Consider the following 20,915-nt stretch of genomic DNA (forward strand, 5'->3'; position numbering starts at 1 on the left):
CCTGACTGGACAGTTCTGAAGTTTTAATACTTAAAAAAGGAAGAGGGGATCCCTGGGTGGCGCAGCGGTTTGGCGCCTGCCTTTGGCCCAGGGCGCGATCCTGGAGACCCGGGATCAAATCCCACGTCGGGCTCCCGGTGCATGGAGCCTGCTTCTCCCTCTGCCTGTGTCTCTGCCTCTCTCTCTCTCACTGTGTGCCTATCATAAATTAAAAAAAAAAATTTTTTTTTAATTTTTAAAAAGAAAGAAAGAGAGAGAGAAAGAGAAAGAAAGAAAAAGAAAGAAAGAAAGAAAGAAGAAAGAAAGAAAAGAAAGAAAGAAAGAGTCTTAGCCTGTTTTTTTGTTATTTTAATAAGGCAGTAATAAAGTAATAAAGTATTGCTGCTTGCATGTATCATCAGGCTACAAGTATGCGCTGACATGAAACTAATGAACTACTTAGAAAATAGTGCAAATGTTGATTCTTGAAAGTGCTATGAAATAGCTAAGGGACTTGTGGAGAAGAAACAAGGAATTAAATATCAGTGTTGCAAAAATCATGTCATACTAGAATGATGGAATGACTTCAGTAGTCTAGAAATGTAATAAGATAAACTTAATAGGTATAAATATTATGTGCTATGTTTGTTTTAAAAAAATGTATATGGTATCTGAGTAGGATAATGGAAAGCTGAGTAGGAAATGGTGGCTACAGAATTTCCCTTCAAGTTAGCTTTGTTTAGGAGTGGCTGCCTGGTGGCAAGGACTAAAGGAATTACCTTAAAGCCTCATTTAGGAAGCAAAATTTAGCGGCTTAACAATAACCCTTTATTTAGCTCTTCTGTGAGTTGGCAGTCTGGGCCTTTATCAACTGTATGGTTTTTCTGGGCTCATTCTGTGTCTGTTGTCAGCTGCTGGTTGGTTGGAGGCTGGATGAGATAGGGTGCTTCAAGTGGACCAACCTGCCCATCACAGAGTTACTTACTGAGTTGGGTTTTTTTTCCTTTTGTATTTCCAATACTTAGGTTCAAAGCATGTTAGGAGAGGTAGGTTCTGAGAGGAAGAGGAAAAGCACTCAGTGCTATGGAGACCCAGACTCAGAACTGACATGTCACTTTCACCAAATTCTGCTGATTAAAGCTAATCTGAAAATAAATACTGTCCTCCTGATCAGAAGAGCTGCAAAGTTCCGTTGCAAAAAGGGTGGGTGGACACAGGGAGAGAATAATTGCTGTCTTCTTTTAAATAGTCTACCACACTAAACACACTGCTTTAATATGTTGTAGGCCAATAAAAATAGCAGTTTTTGAAAGATGCTTTTATTCATACTCCACATATTGAGAAACCACAGCTCCCACTACAAACTGACTATTTAATTTGAACAATAACTAATAGCTGAAAAGCATGTTTTATACTCCTACTGAATGATTTTTCAAGGCAGTATAGGGGGTAAAGTTATGGGTTATAAAGTAAAAGGTTTTCTCTATTTCAAAATAAGATAAGAGCATCCAAATAGATCACTGAATGCATCCAAAAGAAAAAAATCTGGGGTGCCCAGGTAATTCATTGGTTAAGCATCTGCCCTCAGCTCAGGTTGTGATACTGGAATCAAGTCTCATCAGGCTCCCTGCATGATGGGGAGTCTGCTTCTCCCTCTCCTCTACTTGTGCTTGTCTTGTGCGCTCTCTCTCTGTCTCTCTCTCAAATAAGTAAATAAATAAATAAAATATTTTTTTAAAAAGAAAATATAAAACTACTTGATGTTGTAGATATTTATGTTCCTACAAACAGTTAATGATCTTTAAAAAAATTATGTGACGGGTAGATTACTATAAATGCAAATGTGGGGGTTTTGCTGCAAAAAACTAACAATTTTAAATATAGTTTCAGATTTTGAAATTTAATTATCTTATTTCTAGGAGCTCTGCCAGTGCCGACCTGGAGAAGGAAACTGTTCCTGCTGCAAGGAATGTATGTTGTGTCTTGGGACCCTTTGGGATGAGTGCTGTGATTGTGTTGGTAAGTTGACATGCAGTAAAGCTTAATATTTATCACAGAATCTTTGTCTTTAAGAGACTTTAAAGAATATATGTGTATCTTATTTGTATAGAGTAGTGTGGGTATAAGATGTAGTAGGTATATAGAACATGATTGCATTTGCTTGTTTTGAATGGTATTTATATATATGCACATTTTTATTTTTATAGAGAAAGGTCTGGAAGGAAATTCAAAGTACTTATTCATGGAAGGAGGAATGGAAGAACAATGGGAATTTTTTTACCTTTTATTTTTAATATCTCATACTGTTGAATTTTTAATAAGAATAAATACTATAAAATAAATCTAAATAAAATAAAAATAAATACTATAAAATACTATGAAAATAATCTATAATTATATTAAAAATAGGTTATCTTTCTTCTATATAAAACTTCACTATGGGGTGCTTGGGTGACTCAATCAGTTAAGCACCTGATTCTTTTTTTTTTTTTTTTTTTAATTTATGATAGTCAGAGAGAGAGAGAGAGAGAGGCAGAGACACAGGCAGAGGGAGAAGCAGGCTCCATGCACCGGGAGCCTGATGTGGGATTTGATCCCGGGTCTCCAGGATCGCGCCCTGGGCCAAAGGCAGGCGCCAAACCGCTGCGCCACCCAGGGATCCCAGCACCTGATTCTTGATTTTGCCTTAGGTCTTGGTCTTCGGGTGGTGAGATTGAGCCCTTGTGGGGCTCTGCACTGGGCATGGGGACTGCTTCGGATTCTCTCTCTCTTTCTCTCCCCCTCTCTGCCCCTCCCTGCCTCTAAAAATAAATTAAAAAATGAAAAGATTTCACTAAAGATCCTTGAGAAACCAAAAGCCTTTTTTTCTTCCTTCCTTCCTTCCTTCCTTCCTTCCTTCCTTCCTTCCTTCCTTCCTTCCTTCCTTCCTTCCTTTCTTTCTTTCTTTTCTTTCTTTCTTTTCTTTCTTTCTTTCTTTTCTTTCTTTCTTTCCTTCCTTCCTTCCTTCCTTCCTTCCTTCCTTCCTTCCTTCCTTCCTTCCTTCCTTCCTTCCTTTCTTTCTTTCTTTCTTTCTTTCTTTCTTTCTTTCTTTCTTTCTTTCTTTCTTTCTTTCTTTCTTTCTTTCTTTCTTTCTTCTTTTGAGAAACTAAAAGCTATTTTTAAAGGCTTTCTGAGGAATAGTGCCCGAGATGTATTAAATAAAAAGGGGGGGGGGCACCTGAGAGTGGCTCATTTGGTTGAGCTTCCATCTCGATTTCTTTTTTTTTTTTTAAGATTTTATTCATTTATTCATGAGAGACACAGAGAGAGAGAGATAGGCAGACAGAGACACAGGCAGAGGGAGAAGCAGGCTCTATGCAGGGAGCCAACGTGGGACTTGATCCCAGGTCTCCAGGATCACAACCTGGGCTGCAGGCGGCACTAAACCGATGCACCACTGGGGCTGCCCCCATCTCGATTTCAACTCAAATCATGATCTCAAGATTGTGGGATTGAGGCCCCCTTTGGGCTCCACTCTCAGCAGGGAGTCTGTTTGAGATTCTCTCCATCTGCCTTTCCCTCTTCCTCTCCCCCCTGCTTGTGCTCTTTCTCTCTTGGTCTCTCTAAAATAAATAAATGTTTAAAAAAAATGCAGTGTGCAAAAGTGTATTTATGGAATGTTATCACGTGTTTTTGAAAGAAAATTTACATGTGTAGACTGCTGATGGGAGAAACACTCATCATCCTCTCTCCTACCAGTTAACCCTTTTTCATTCTCTAAAACCACAGTTCAAGTGTCCCCTTGTCTCACAAACATTTCTTTTGACTGAGATAGGATCCTCTCTGCATTACTCAGATTGTCTGCTTCTGTTAGGTCATGTACTGCACACTACTATCATTGTTGTGTAGCATGTCTCTTCTAACATAGTATAAACCCCTTAAGAACAGGATGGTGTCATTTCGATCTTTTAAAATTAACCATTATTCTTATAAAAGTGGATTATATGTACATACTTGAAGTACATTCATGTCATACTAAACAACCTGCTGGCATGCTTGTTCCCAATGCTTTGATCCTGTGTCGGAGACAACTTCTGACTCTTTGGTATTGTCTTACTTCCATAATTTTAAGTAATATCCTTATACCATTGTCTTGATTCTTTGATTTTTAGAAACTATTCATTGACTTCTTATGGTAGATGATAGTTTCGCTCTTTTCTTTTATCTTCCCAATACAGTTATCACTACTTCTAGTTAAATCAGTAATTACTTTAGCAATCTTTTTTTTTTTTTTAAGATACTGCACTTTTTTTTTTTTTTTTTTTTTTTTTTAAGATTTTAAAATCTTTAAAGGCTACATGCTGGGAGCCCGACGTGGGAGTGGAACCCAGGTCTCCAGGATCACACCCTGGACTGAAGGCAGCGCTAAACTGCTGAGCTACCCGGGCTGCCCTTACTTTAGCAATCTATTGAATAAATTAGTGTTCCATATTAGTTTGATGTAAGATAGTATAAGCACTAGTTTATTAAATGAATACTATTATTTTGTCTTTTTTTTTAAGATTTTATTTATTCATGAGAAACACAGAGAGAGAGACAAAGAGGGGCAGAGACACAGGCAGAGGGAGAAGCAGGCTCCATGCAGGGAGCCCGTTGTGGGATTCGATCCCGGGTCTCCAGGATCACGCCCTGGGCTGAAGGCGGCTCTAAACTGCTGGGCCACTGGGGCTGCCCTTATTTTGTCTTTTTTATATTGGAGTATACTTCCTGAAATATTTCTTAATCTTCTAGACTTTGTGTTCGTGTTTAAAATTTTGGCTTTCATTTTTAATTTCCAAGCGCCCTTCTTTGCTTGTCCTTTTTGGGGAGCATACTCTTCCTTTTTTATAGATAAGATATTTTTCTTATCTTCCTAGGACTGTTAATTATGGAGTTGAGTTGTGGTTGAAGTTTTTCCTTCTGTTCTTTGCACTGTTTCCATTTCCTCAATTGACTGGTAATCCTTGGCCATCTATTGATGGATAAAAGTTAGGCATTCTGATCTAATTGGGAGCCCTGTGTACATAGACAGGGCATGGAATCTATTTTGCCAGTCAGATGATTGCAGACTTTTTCACTGAGGAGCTCTCTGTCTCAGTATCTATAGATTTTTCTCTTTGGGATCATATAGCTTTTCAGGGAAGAATCTGAGTGTCTTACCTGGGGTAGGGTGGGTGATATGGCTGGCTGCAAATGTTCGGGGGTCCTGTCGGTATTCAGAAAGCATACTGTCATTTACTTTCCTTATTTCTTCCCATCTTCATCTCCACCCTTTACAATTTTTGATAGTCCCAGTCTAGGCCCTCTTTGGTTTAATTTCTCTAGGGAATAACCTATCATCTTCTACAACTGTGAGAGGAGAGAGGCAGGGACCGATCAGGAGGCATAACTATCCTCAAAAGAAGCTTGCTTCGCCTTACCTGTTTGTCTGCAACTCCTGAGTCTTCCTAGAGTTCTGTGGTGTACATACATTTGCCTGTGGGGCTGACTGCTTACTCTACTACCCTTAGCTCTAAGGTTCTTCCAAGGTGGAATGTTTCCATTTCTTGTTTTTCTGATAGTTTTGTAGTGAATTCTGAGAGAACTGGGACAGAGTGTCTTTTCTCTGTCATCTTATGTTCATCTGGTACCTCTAATAGCTGGTATAGTTTCTGACACATAAAAGGTACTTCAGTGTTTTATGACTGTCAAATAAATGAGTTCTTACTGCATTATTCTCCCAAGATTGACCGTTTATAGTTAATGCTCTTGATGGGCATTTTTAAAAAGATTTTATTTATTCATTCATGATAGAGAGAGAGAGAGAGAAGCAGAGGGAGAAGCAGGCTCCATGCCGGGAGCCTGACGCGGGACTCAATCCTGGGTCTCCAGGATCATGCCCTGGGCCACAGGCAGAAGCTAAACTGCTCAGCCACCCAGGGATCCCCTCTTGATGGACATTTTTTAAGTTTTGTTAATGAAAAAAAAAAGAAAAGAAGGTTTTAATTATTTCAGAACATTAAATATAAGTTTATTTAATATGTACAATGAAAGTAAAAATGAGAAAACAAGTCCTTTAACCCCTGAATAAGCATTTAATTCAACATGGATGCCAAATATACAAATATACTTTTAGCATTGCCTAAAATAATGTGTGTGTGTGTGTGTTATGTTTTGCTCATCACACAATGGAAACAGTGCCATTCAGCTTATTTTTTTCAAAAGATTTATTTCTTTAAATGATGTCCACATGCAATATGGGGCTCAAATTCACAACCTGGAGATCAAAAGTCACATGCTTCACAGACTGAGCCAGCCAGGTACCCCCATTCAGCCTCCTCTTCTAGGAAAATAGTTCTATAATTCTGCTGAAAAAGAACACTTAAACTCAGTCATACCTCTACAATTCTAGAAGCAACTGGTGAGCTTCTAGGCTAGTTCATATTTAAAAATATAGGGCACCTGGGTGGCTCAGTGGTTGAGTCTCAGCCTTTGGCTCAGGTCATGATCCTGGGGTCCTGGGATCAAGTCCTGTATCCGGCTCCCCATAGGGAGACTGCTTTTCCCTCTACCTATATCTCTGTCTCTCTCATGAATAAATAAATAAAAATACATATATTATTTACCTATAAGGATTTAATCACTAGTTTTGTTTTTTGTTTTTTTAAAGATTTTATTTATTCATAGAGACAGAGAGAGAGGGGCAGAGACACAGGCAGAGGGAGAAGCAGGCTCCATGCAGGGAGCCTGACGTGGGACTTGATCCCAGGTCTCCAGGATCACACCCCAGGCTGCAGGCGGCGCTAAACTGCTGCACCACGGAGGCTGCCCTAATCACTAGTTTTAAACTTCAAGTAAGTTCATACTGTAACTTTATCTCTCATTTAAAATTCAGTTAATCTTTCTCCTCTCTAGGATAAAATTTCCATCTTCCAGGTTTTGTTTTTGTTTTTTTGTTTTGTTTTGTTTTTGTAAAGCAGTATTCTTTTTCTTATAAGCAGTTTTCTTCCACACTAGGCTCTTGTGATGTCCTCTGCAAATATGTGGCTGGTCCTCCTTTCTAAGTTGAAAACCACTCCCCATACTTTTCAAGGATGGGGCACAGGCCTCTGGGAGGACCTAAATTAGAGTACAGCCTTCCCTTCCCTTCCCTTCCCTTCCCTTCCCTTCCCTTCCCTTCCCTTCCCTTCCCTTCCCTTCCCTTCCCTTCCCTTCCCTTCCCTTCCCTTCCCTTCCCTTCCCTTCCCTTCCCTTCCCTTCCTTTCCCTTCCCTTCCCTTCCCTTCCCTTCCCTTCCCCCTTCCCTTCCCCCTTCCCTTCCCTTCTCATTCTGTGGATTTTGAGCACATAACTTGTCTAGCAGGCTCCTCCAGCAACTTTCCTAAGAGAATCTGTTTCTCTTTTCTGATTTTCTCTTAAGGTAAGAGTAGCCACCGTAGCTCATTTTTATGTTGAACATATTTCTCAAATCCTGTAGTTTTGGGATGCTAGATCCTTACCTGCAGCTTTTTTGGATTTGTTTTAGTGTTTGTTTTGTTTTTACCTTTCCAAATGTACACAAAAAGAGAGAGTACAAGGAACTGCTACGTACCTACTCCCTGGCTTCAACAGCCATACTTGATTCATCCATTCATTCAACTGTGTATCTCCATTCCGCCCCCCCCCCCCCCCGCCTTCTTTTTTTGGAGTATTATAATTTCACTACATCTCCAAAGTCCCTTGCTGTACATCTCAAGAAAAAAAAAAAGTAAATTTTCTTACACAATACAGTGTCATCACCATACCTAAAACGCTTAACAATTCTTCCTTCCCTCACCACCTTTTAAAATTTTATGGACTTGTTAAAGAAACTAGTGAATAATGATGGAAAATATATCACATTCTGGATTTGGCTAATTGCTTCCCATATTTAACTTGTTATTTTGTCCTATTTCCTATAGATTGGAGATTATATCTAAAGACTGATTAGATTCTAATTCAGTTTTGGGGAGGTGGGGTACAGTGGTAAATTATACACCATAATTGGTTATCCTCCAGTCTGATCCTTTCATAGTAAGTTCCCAGTTCTTCATTTGTATTTTAACCTTCTTTGTTATTTTTTATCCTGAAAAGCTTTTTTATTTTATGTAGTCAACTTTATCAGTGTTTCCTTTCATTGTTCGTAGATTTTGAGTCGTAGTTAGGTTTCCCTCTAATCCCAGAGAGTATTTGTATGGTCTTGTTTATTTATTTATCTACATATAATTAACTCTAATACATTTGGAATTCATCCTGATTTATATATGAACTATGGATCCCATTTTTTCTTTTTCACACTACCACTGTTCATTTAAATATTACTTATAAAGTCATACGCCTATTTATTTAAAAGTCTCCCAGTGATTTCAGTTGCCACCTTTATCTATGTACTTTGCTTTATTTCTGAGTTTTCTGTATGCTATACTGTTGGTCTCTGTGTCTGTTCATACATCAAAACCACACTGTTTTCTTTATAGAAGCCTTATAAATGTTTTAATATCTAGTAAGGCTAGGCATCCATTCATTGCTCTTCTACTCACAGTATATTAATTTCAAGCATACCTACATACGTACTAGGGTTAATAAAAGGATTCTTTTCTTCCCTTTAGGCTTACATATGTTCTTTGTAAAAGACTTTCCAACCAGGCTTAGCCCCTGAAAACTGATTCTCAAAAAGTATTAATATATTAGGCTCCCCTTTTTTCCCCTGAGATTTTCTGCCCTGAAGTGCAAAAACAGACCATTGACAATATTAAGTTTTTGTGTGAATGAAATGCTCTATTTTATATTTTGGGTCTGGCATTAGCCTGCACTTTTAGGATAATGTACAATGAAAACAAGTGAGCCTAACAGCTATGAAGGAGCCCCTGTCCAGAATAGCAATTTGGTCTACCTAAACAAAATGTAACCTGAATTAAGCTTCTTGTTTCGACTTCTGTTCTTATTTACTTGTCTGCTTTATAGTTTTTGATTCTTAATTCCCATTTTATAGTTATTGTTCTGAGTTTATCTACTTAGATTAGTTTTGCTTGTTCTTTAATTTCCCATAAATGGAATCATACAGTATCATGTGGTTTAAAATGCATTTTAGAAAATTATGAAATGGTACGTACTATAATAGACTCTACAATTAACCATAAAAATAAAATTGTCAGTTTTTTTTTTTTACAAACAAAGATGAGTTTATTTGAGGATAGCAGGAAATTGCAATTTGGGATATGCAAGCTATAGCAAAACAATAGGCAAGTCCAGAAAACAGAGAGGAACATCCTTTTATAGAGGACAGGGAGGAGTTAGGAGTACTGTTGTAAACAAAAAGTGCACTGGAATAAACTAGGAGTTGAAAGTATAGTGGCTTCTCAGTGGCTCAACTGAGATAGTCTCTCGTTTGGGCTGTTGCTAGGAGAGAAGAAAATCTTCCTTTCTCCTGCTGAGGTAGCAAAGTATGTAGGCTTCTTCCTGTTGGGAATTCAGTGGTCCACTGTTTGGGTGTTAATTTGGAAATACTAGATTCTTTCTGATACTAAAGTCACTATTAGTACTTAATGAAAGAAAGTATCATAGATTCCAAGACTAGGCTAGGGAGCCTTCTGAAAAACTGCTTAGAAACAATAACTTGTCGAACTATTTTGGTCCACACCATTTCAAAGATCCCAGATCTCACCCAGGTGAGGAGAAAAGCCTATGAAAAGGGCAAAAGAAGGTGGAAGGTGTCAAGTAAGAGGCAGTGCCTGCAAAACCCAGGAAAACAAGATGAGACAGCTATGCACTTGGTACTTGAACCACAAACTTGAGCCTTAAGATACCGGCTCTGCCACCCTATTGATCACATGTTTCTTCTGTATTCCTGCTCCTTTATCTACCTTATGAATTCCTTGAACTCTGATTTTCAACTCATGGCTACCATTCTAGTACCAACCTACTTGAAATGTTGGCCTCTTCCTTTTAGCACATCCAGGCTTTTTTTATGATTCTGCCTTTTACAGCTCAGATCAAATCCAGGTGTATCCATTGGCTACAACACAGAATGGATTTCTGTCTTGCTTCACACCAATACTTATTACTATCTAATATTAAAGAACAAATATGTGCTAAGAATTCAACTAAAATACTAGTGTGGTAAGTGTTTGTTTTCTTAGTTATTTTTAGACACAATCAAATTACATTCCTACTTCAGGAAAACATGAATGAAGTTAGAATACAGCAGAAAGCACCTTCATTAAAAATAAATGACTTTGAGACCCTACCCTATGTTGTTATTTTTTGTTTTAATTTTGATTTATTTATTCTTACTGAAGTATAGTTGATATAGTGTTAAATTAGTTTCAGGTATACGGTATGGTGATTTGACAACTCTGTACCTTATGTTATCCACACCATAAGTGTAGCTACTACTTATCATTATAAAATGCTATTTCAGTACCATTGACTATATTCTCTATTCTGGGCCTTTCGTCCTCATGACTTATTCACTCCATAACTGGAAGCCTGTACTTCCCACTCCCCTTTACTCATTTTGCCCATACCTCCACCTCTTCCCCTTTGGTAACCATCAGTTCTCTGTATTTATGAATCTATTCTTGCTTTTTTGTTTCTGTGTTTGGTTTTTAGATTCCATATATAAGTGAAATCATATGGTGTTTGTTTTTCTCTTATTTTACTTACCATAATAACCTCTAGGTCTATCCATGTTGTTGCAAATTCTTTTTTATGCTGAGTAATATTCCATTAGATATATGTGTGTATTTCTACTCTTCATTCATTCATCTATCAATAGACACTTAGGTTGCTTCTATATCTGGGCTATTTTATTTATTTGTTTGTTTTTTTCTTTATATTTTATTAAAAGATTTTATTTATTCATGAGGAACAGAGAGAGGCAGAGATACAGGCAGAGAGACAATCAGGCTCCATGCAGGGAGCCAGACATGGGACTCGATCACGAGTCTCCAGGATCATGCCCTGGGCTGAAGGCGGTGCTGAACTGCTGAGACACCCAGGCTGCCCTGTCTTGGCTATTTTATTTTATTTTATTTTATTTTTAAGATTTTATTTATTTATTCATAGAGACATAGAGAGGCAGAGACACAGGCAGAGGGAGAAGCAGGCTCCATGCAGAGAGCCTGACATGGGACTCGATCCAGGGTCTCCAGGATCACGCCCTGGGCTGCAGGCGGCACTAAACCGCTGTGCCACCGGGGCTGCCCATGTCTTGGCTATTTTAAATAATGCTACAATAAACATGAGGGTGCGTGTATTTTTTTTGGATTAGTGTTTTTATTTTTCTTGGACCAGTAGGTGGAATTACTGGATCACGTGGTATTTCTATTTTAATTTTTTTAGTAACCTCCATACTGTTTCCCAGAGTCGCTGCATCAGTTTACATTCCCAGCAACAGTGCGTGAGGGTTCTCTTTTCTCCACATCCTTTCTAACACTTGTTGGCTGTCTTTTTGATACTAGCCATTCTGACTCATAAATGAAGTGATATCTCATTGTGGTTTTGATTTGCATTTCCATGATAATTAGTGATGTTGAGCATCTTTTCATTTGTCTGTTGGCCATCTGAATGTCTTCTTTGGAAAAATCTCTCTTCAGGTCCTTTGCCCATTTTAAATTGGATTATTTGTTTTTTGGTGATGAACTGTGTAAGTTCCTTATATGTTTTAGATATTAACCCCCTATCAGACATATTATTAGCAAATACCTTTTCCCCTTCACTGGGTTGCCTTTTTGTTCTGTTGGTGGTTCCTTTGTTGTGTAAAATACTTGTATTTTGGTGTAGTCCTACTAGTTTTTGCTTTTGTTTCCCTTGCCTCAGAAGACATATTTAGAAAAATGTTGCTAAGGGCAATGTCCATGAGGCTGTTGCCTTCTAGGACCTTTCTGGTTTCAGGTCTTACATTCAGATTTTTCATCTGTTTTTGAGTTTATTTTTGTTTATGGTGTAAGCAAGTGATCCGGTTTCATTCTTTTGCATGTAGCTGTGCAGTTTTCCCAGCACTATTTATTGAAGAAACTGTCTTTTCCCCATTTATATCCTTTTTGGGGGAGAGAGAGGGAAAGAGAGAGAGAGGATCTTAAGCGGACTCCATGCCTAGCGTAGAGCCCCACACAGGGCTCAGTCTCACAATCCTGAGATCATGACCTGAGCCAAATCAAGAGTCAGACACTTAACCAGCTGAGCCACTCAGATGCCCCTCCATTTATATTCTTGCCTTCTTGTAGATTAATTGACCATATAGGTGTGGGTTTATTTATGGGCTCGCTATCCTGTTCCATTGATCTATGTGTTTGTTTTGTGTATCATATTATTTTGATTACTACAGCTTTGTAGTATGTCTTGAAATCTGAGACTGTGGTACCTTTAGCTTTGTTCTTTCTCAAGATTGTTTTTGCTTTTTAAGGTATTTTGTGGTTCCATACAAGTTTTAAGCTTATTTGTTCTAGTTTTGTGAAAATTACTATTGATATTTTGTTAGAGATTACACTGAATCTGTTTTCGCTTTGGGTAGTATGGTCATTTTAACAATATTTATTCTTCCAATCCATAGTTTGTCTTTTCATTTGTTTTTGTTATCTTCAATTTCTTTCATCAGTATTTTATAGTTTTCAGAGTACAAGTCTTTAACCTCCTTGGTTAAGTTAATTCCTTGGTATTTTATTTTGGTGCAATTGTAAATGGATTTGTTTTCTTAGTTTCTTTTTCTGCTACATCATTTTTAGTGTATAGAAATGCAACAGATTTCTATATATTTATTTTGTATCCTGTAGCAAATATTTATTTTTAAATCCTTATTGACAAACATGATTTTCTATTTTCTCTTTTTAAAATACTGATAGTATTTAAGAAAGCTATGCATATTATTTAGATACATTATGGTCTCCACCATAGCTGTTGTAAATGTTGTGTTGATTTAATAAATATGCCAGAATTGATATATCAAGAAACATAGGATTTTTTTACTTGATTTTATTTTGCTAAAGATGTTTGATTGGCTATTTGGTATTTATAATTGTTACCCAACAAGTACTTAAGGACACCCAAGACTAGGGTCATATATGCCTATTCAGAGTTCACTTTTAAAGCTGATTTATTGATATTGGAAAGTGATAAGTAACAAAACTGAATTTAATTTATCTGCTGTAAAAAAACAGACCAGGAACTAATCCCAAAATGACTCTGGACACAAATGTTTTTTATTGGTAAGAGTCGCTTCTTTAGAGTGAATTTTCTTTAAGAATAGTCCTTAAATATCCTTTTCTTTACTTTCAGCCCACCATAATCTGTTACATATATCAAATATGAGTCACAGCATAATAAATAGGAACAACTTCAATTACATTTTTTCCCAAAATAAGCTATGTTAGGCAATTATTTTTTTAATTAGAGTGAGTTTTTTTTGTTTTGTTTTGTTTTGTTTTTTTGTTGTTGTTTTTTTTGCCAGAATGGAATAGTAATCACTTAACTCCGGTATTTCTTGAGAAGTTGAATAGCTATATCTTTATTTCAAATTAACCTTTAAAAAAATATATTCTGTTTTGTGATATCCATGGGACTATTATTCTTAGAAATGACAATTGGCCCCACACTTCTAACATAAACTACTTATTATCTAAAAGTCCCTTAGGGGCACCCCCGGTGACCCAGCGATTTAGGGACGCCTTCAGCCCAGGGTGTGATCCTGGAGATCCAGGATCGAGTCCCACATTGGGCTCCCTGCATGGAGCCTGCTTCTCCCTCTGCTTATGTCTCTGCCTCTCACTCTCTCTGTGTCTGTCATGAATAAATGAATAAAATCTTTAAAAAAAATTAAATTAAAAAATAAAAAGTAATAAAAGTCCCTTGGGATGCCTAGGTGGCTCAGTGGTTAAGCCTCTGCCTTTGGCTCAGGGCATCATCCTGAGGTCCTGGGATCGAGTCCTACTCGGGCTTCCTGAATGGAGCCTGCTTCTCCCTTTGCCTATGTCTCTGCCTCTCTCTCTCTCTCTCTGTGTCTCTCATGAATAAATAAATAGAATCCTTTTTAAAAAATTAATTAAAAAAATAAAAGTCCCTTAAGTTGTCATAAAAACAGTTTTGGGAATTACATTATGAAATTATTTTGCTTTTATATTTGTATATGAGCCCCAGCCAAAGCAAAGGGCCTGCTTTGATTTAAAGGATTTTTAGAATCACTCATGTGTATACTATCCAAGAAAGAACTTTGAGTTTGTTTGTAGTATATGTCCTGTATATCTTCTGCCATTTTATTTTTTAAGAAATATTTATTTATTTATTTATTTATTTATTTATTTATTTATTTATTTATTTTATTTAAAATCAATTTGCCAACATATAGTATAACACCCAGTGCTCATCGATGCCAACAAGTGCTAAAAAGACATTTTAAAGGGGGATCCTGCCCCAGTACCAGTACCATGAGTGCACTTGCACTCAGATCTTGGTTTCTAATATAATTCTCCAATAAGAGAAGCCATGCTTCTTGGAGAAACAGCTGGCTCTAACACCAAGGCAGGAAATATAGAAGATCAGCCTGGAACATGTTAAAGTACCAGAAGTTAAGGAAGTGCTTTAAAAAAAAATAGCCATTTGACGTGTGTGTGTGTTACCTTTACGTGGGAGCCAACTGAAAGAGCTCCTGGTGCCTAAAGCTAGAAAAAATAAGCAACAAAATAAAGTAGTATTGGACTGTAACCAAGAGTATAAAATAAATATTCATGAGTCTGTATTGATATAAATAATTGATTAAGTAAGTTAACTAGTGGAAGAGAAGAGACAGATCTCCAAAGCAGAATTCAAAGTAACTATATAGATGCTCTGCCCTCAAGGCAGGAGAACATAACTGCACCCTTCATGGTGTGGGCTACTCATAGTGACTTCCCTCTGAATGGTTCAGTACAGGAAGGTTGGAGAAATCTGACCTACACTATTTCAGCCAGGTGATCAAGGTCGATATAAGCAGTCAGAAATCTTGTCTGTAGTTTGTATCTTTGATCCAGTTTGATGGAAAATAGCATTTTATCTAGGTGGTCTCCCCCCCAACCTATAACCTAAATCTTATAATGAGAAAAACAACAGACAAATTCTAAAAACAGTGCATCCTACTAAATACTTGACTTAGTACTACTCAAAACTGTCAGAGTGATCAAAAGCTAGGAAAATTGAGAAACTACCATGAGAAACTAAAGAGACATGATGGCTAAATGCAGTGTGACATCCTAAATGGGCTCTTGGAACAAGAAAAAGATATTAGGTAAATACCATAGAAATCTGAGTAAAGTATGGACATTATTTAATAATAATTTATCAGTATTGGTTCATTAATTATAACAAATGTACCATATTATGTAAGATGTTAATAATTGGGGGAGGGGTGCCTGGGTGGCTCAGTGGGTTAAGTGCATTCTGCTCAGGTCATGGTCTCAGGGTCCTGAAATCGAGCCCTGTGTCAGACTTCCTGGTCAGCAGGGAACCTGCTTCTCCCTCTCCCCTCCCATTCCTGCCACTTGTGCTCTTGTGCGCTCTCTCTCATAAATAAATAAATAAATAAATAAATAAATAAATAAATAAATAAATAAATAAAATCTTTTAATAAATAAACTAGGGGTGGGGGTATTAGTTATACTCTGTGCTGTCTTTTCAATTGTTCTATGCAACTGTTGTAAAAAAGGTCTGTTAAAAAGAGAGAGAGAGAGAGAGAGAGAGGCACCTGAATGGCTTAATCAGTTAAGTGTTTGACTTGATTTCAGCTCAGATCATGATCTCAGGGTCTTGGGATCGAGCCCTGCTTCAGGTTCCATGCTTGTGGGGAGTCTGCTTGAGATTCTGTCTCTTTCCTTCTGCTCCTCCCCCCATTCACATTCTCTCTCTCTGTCTCTCTCAAATAAATCTTTTTTTTTTTTTTAAGATTTTATGTATTTATTCGTGAGAGACACAGAGAGAGGCAGGAGCCTGATTTAGATGGACTTTCTGAAAACTGGACTATATTGTTAAAGCCCTTCCTAAAGCTGCCTCTGCCCTACTATACTTGGTGTTATGCACTGAGTCTGCTTTGAGAGGCATTGTATTGCTATGACAACTCATGAGAGGACACATGGTGGAGAGATTTTTTTGTTTATAAAAACAGGGCATGGGGTTTAAAGGATTAAAGAAAGTTGCTCTAGACAATGGCATGTCCTCCTTTCTCAGTTTCAGTCATTATTTGCCTTCCCAGTATCCTTTTTTGCATCACTGTATCTTCTCCATATCATTAGACAAATTGTTTCCTTTTTTTGTAATCTGTAGTTTGAAAACAATAAGAGTTTGTTTTCAGGAAAAGATAATTATACTATTAACTAAGTATTGATTCTTCTTAAAACTATACGTACCCACAGGGGATTCTCATTTATGCTCTATATTCACATGAGGAAACTAAGAGGTGAAAACTTCCATCCATTCTCATACGCTGCTCAAAATGAGGTCTGTTGGATCACATGCTCTGAATCCCACTGCCCTTTTTGGATAACTGTAGGGCACATTCTGCCTTAGAGGTATAGCTACAATGGCTACAGTCTCTTTCCATCTGTTCTTGTAATGCAGCTGTTCCAAAACTTTTTTTTTTTGAATCTCAGAACTCCTTAATACTCCGAAAAATTCAATCTTTAGTGATCTCTTGCTGTGGTTGAAATATATAAAGAAAATCCAACCTCATACAACTATGTAGTTGGAAAAGAGAAGAGTATTTTAATAGCTTTTCCAGATAATTGTGTATATTCTTTTTTGATTCTACACCAAAATGGGACAAGTGGTAATTTCTTAAAGGTTACTTACAAAGTAGAACCTAAACCAGATTCTAAAATTCTTTATACTCTTACTTCAAAATCCACTGGTCTGTCTTGAAACTTTGAATAATTTTACCCATGTATAATTTTGTAATATTATGTATCAGTCATTTGGATATTATGAGTTCACTGAGTTATGTAGATTTTCCAAATAGTGACACATTCATTATACAATATATATTTTTAAAAACCCACATTAGTTCATTTTACCACCAATCTCATTAGAATGTATTATATAAGTTTTAGGAAGCAATTGAAATCATGGTGGCAGAGAGAAGTTCTCTAAAATTCTAATTTTTGCTGGAAAATCTGTTTTTTCCACAAATACTGTGAGCTACATCCTTGAAGTATCATGTTCACTTCATGCATTTTCAGTGAAATATCTGCTAGATACATAATTCTTCATAATCATAGTTTGGTAGTCATTTTTTTCTTAAGTAAAAATAGTATTCTAAGAAAAAGTAGCTAGTTCAGCTTGCAACTCAGTAAGCACATTTCCTTGACACAGGCATTATATGTAAGTATGCAGCAAGTATTTTCTGCATATTTCCCAGTTCATCACACAGTATATTAAAAAGTCATGTATTCAGGGGTCCCTGTTTAATGAATTAATAATTGTTAATGTTTCATTAAGCATTGTCTTAAGTGAAACTGGCCTTTAAAAAAAAAGCAACAACAACTATATTTGGTGGTGAAGAACACAATGACTACTAGTAATTTGGTGCCACTGCCTTGATTCAAGCTAAGATGCCAGATGTTTTACCCATCATTGCTTTTGCACCATCAGTGCAGATGTAAGACCTGGAAAATAAACAAAGTCATCTAAAAATTATTTTGACTGTCTGAATCCTCTGAAAGGATTTTGAAAACTCCACGAAGTTCTTAGACTGTTTGGGAACTGCTATTCAAATGTATCCTTTAAAAAATATCTAAAGTTTTATATACTCCATATTTTAAAGAAAACTCCTAATGAAATAATAATTTTGCATATCTAAGAATGTTATTTAAGGTGAAAGTACTGTGTTGAATTGTAGTAAAATATAGAAAAGAAAGACCTTCAGTATCTGCTACTATTAACACATACGTATTTTCCTTTAAAATACAATTTAAAAACTAAAATTACTACTTATATACAGTAAATTCAAACAATGCTAGAAGGTATATATATATATATATAAAATGTCTCCCTTCCTGAATACCTCCATACCTCTCCCTAAAATTAAATATTTCTCATATATACTTCCAGTAAAAACATACATATTTTTTACACTTTTTATTTTATAAAAGTATAATGAACAGTATCCAAGAATACTGTTAGAATAATTTTATTTTTACTTAGAGAAGAAAGCATCTTTTTTTAAATTAAAATTCATTTAATTAACATAGCATATTATTAGTTTCAGGGGACAAAGCATATTTTAATAATAGTTTTGGTCATTTTTTTTTTTCATTTAGGGAAAACATTTAAGTGAATAAGTCTCAAAGAGCTTTTGTTTCCTCTTGTCGTGGAAAGTTTTAACTTTTGAAAGAGCAAGAATCAATCTCCAGCTAACTCTAGAAATTATTAACTTTAGTTAACCGGTACCAACAAAAGATTGATGTGAACCACTTAAGATGTCAAAATAGAGGGATGCCTGGGTGACTCAGGGGTTAAGTGTCTGCCTTCGGCTTAGAGTGTGATCCCTGGATCCGGGATCGAGTCCTGCGTTGGGCTCCCTGCGGGGAACCTGCTTCTCCCTCTGCCTATGTCTCTGCCTCTCTCTCTCTGTATCTCTCATGAATAATTAAATAAATGTTTAAAAAACATATATATGTGTGTGTGTGTGTGTGTGTGTGTATCAAAATATAAATATTTTAAATGCAATGGCTAAAGATCCAAATTTGGAAATAGAAAGATCAGTGTGTATCAATATTAGTGATCAAGAGAAAGGGTAGAAGGAAAAGAATGAGAGAGGTGGGTAAAGATCAGGTCTTAGAGGACATGGAAAGGAATTTGGATTGTACCCTAAGTGTAATGGAAACCAATGGAGAATGTGCAGTGGTGATACCTGAATTACATCTTTAAGTGATCACTCTGGCTACTGTGTGGAAGATGGACTTTAGGATGTGAAGAGGACAGATGGGGTGGGAGGGGGTCAATAGTTGAAGTAACATGATAGTAGAATAGGATTATTGATATTAGTCGAAATGGTGCTGCTCAGATTCAGGGGATTCTTTGGAGGTAAGTTGTCAGAGTTTTGTTTCAAGTGGATGTAGGATATGAGGAAAGAGGGGGAATCAATGCTAGACTATGAGTTGGGTAACTGAGATGGGGTGGATTTACAAATCATTTCACTAAGGGGTTCTAACAACCAAAGACCAGGGTATTAGGTGGATCTTCAGGGTGAATATTGAAATTGTCAAGAGTGATAGTGGGTCTAAGAGTGGAAATGAGGTGGTGATCCAGGTATTGGAGTTACTGGTTCGTGAAGGAAAATGTGACTGAGGGCAGCCTGGGTGGCTCAGCGGTTTAGTGCCACCTTTGGCCTAGGGCTTGATCCTGAAGACCCGGGATCGAGTCCCACGTCGGGCTCCCTGCATGGAGCCTGCTTCACCCTCTGCCTGTGTCTCTACCTCTGTCTCTCTCATGAATAAATAAATAAAATCTTAAAAACTTTTCAGGGGCACCTGTGTGACTCAGTGGTTGAGCCTCTGTCTTTGGCTCGGGTCATGATCCTAGAGTCCTGGGATCTAGTCCCACATCAGTCTCCCCACAGGGAGCCTACTTCTCCTTCTGCCTATATCTGCCTCTTTCTATGTCTCTCATGAATAAATAAATAAAATCTATATAAATAAATAACCAACCAACCAGACATGCAAGCAAAGTAGAACAAGGTAAAACAGCAGACCAACTGATCATGAAGGAAATCTTTAGGAAACAAATCTTTAAGAAAACTAATGGCTATATTTTGAGGAATTTGAGAAAATATATCTGTAGTGCCAAAAACAGAACAAGAAAGCATTTGCAAATTTAAAATTTGATTAGGAAAACTTATAAGTTAAGAGGGGTTGAAAATAATATTGGAATAAAGATTAATGAGAAAAGACCTACATCTAGACAGAAGCTGATACAGTTTTACTACTGTCAAGTCAAATAATAATCTGAAAGACCTCAGAAATAACAATAGAGTTTATGTATAAGGAATAAGAGTTACATTGTCAGGGTACCTGATTGGCTCAGTTGGTAGAGCATGTGACTCTTAATCTCAGGGTTGTGAGTTCAAGCCCCACGTTGGGTATGGAGCCTATTTTTTAAAATAAATAAATAAATCATGTAAATAGAAAACCTGAGTTAAAAAAAAAAAAAGAATCACAGTGCTATCAGAGTTCTTCTCATCACTGTCACTGGACCAAAGCCTTAAGTGCACAGTAGGAAAATTATTTTGAACTGACAAATTATTGATCAAGAATGTGAATGTAAAAATTAAAAACATTTTTAAACAGCAAGAACTGAAAGTTACTTCTCACACAGCATATTTGATATGATATCAAACAAAATAAGGCAGAAGACTAAGAGAAAAACGTGAGTCGAATGAAATGATGGCTTTACCCAGGAGTTGATTTAAGGACAGTATTAAGATCATAACTACACGGAAGGCTGTTCTGTGGTCAGTCAGATGTGGCCTCAGAAGAGACACAGAAAAGGCTCAAGGAACAAAGTTCATTATAAATCGCAGGTCTCAAGGAGTTACTGCATGCCATGCAGGATCACAGAAGCAGCACCAGGTTTTGGTCAAGTGGCAAAAGACGGAAGCAAGAGCAAAATCTAGGCCAGAATCTTCAGTGGGGTTTCCACAGGAAAGTCAAGGCAGGGCAGAGCAAGCAATTTAGGTCTGGCTAGTTTGAGTCATTTCCATGGGTTTGGGGCTCTGCCTGTGGTCTCTACTTAGTACTGGGCCTGGCTTAGCTAACTATATGCCTCCTGGGTTGCTTGGGCTGATGGAGGAGGTGTGTCTCAGAATTGGTCGGTTTGCATATCCAAGGCCTGCTCCTGGCTGAGCCCTTTGCTGGCTCCTAGAATTGACTAGCCAGGAAGTCTCTCCTCAGGCAGAAAGCTTTT

General features: G+C 37.1%; 1 protein-coding gene across 2 annotated transcripts in view; it reads left to right on the forward strand.

Moving 5' to 3' along the window:
- The window catches only part of TWSG1 (twisted gastrulation BMP signaling modulator 1), a 65,784-nt gene that overhangs the window by 32,769 nt on the left and 12,100 nt on the right, over positions 1-20,915 (forward strand). For both annotated transcript variants that reach the window (XM_038543854.1, XM_038543853.1), the window contains exon 3: positions 1,899-1,998. In XM_038543854.1, coding sequence (XP_038399782.1) covers positions 1,899-1,998 — 100 coding nt within the window. The remainder of the gene's footprint in view (positions 1-1,898; positions 1,999-20,915) is intronic.

Source organism: Canis lupus, chromosome 7 (genome assembly GCF_011100685.1).
Source record: "Canis lupus familiaris isolate Mischka breed German Shepherd chromosome 7, alternate assembly UU_Cfam_GSD_1.0, whole genome shotgun sequence".
Taxonomy (NCBI): Eukaryota; Metazoa; Chordata; class Mammalia; order Carnivora; family Canidae; genus Canis; species Canis lupus.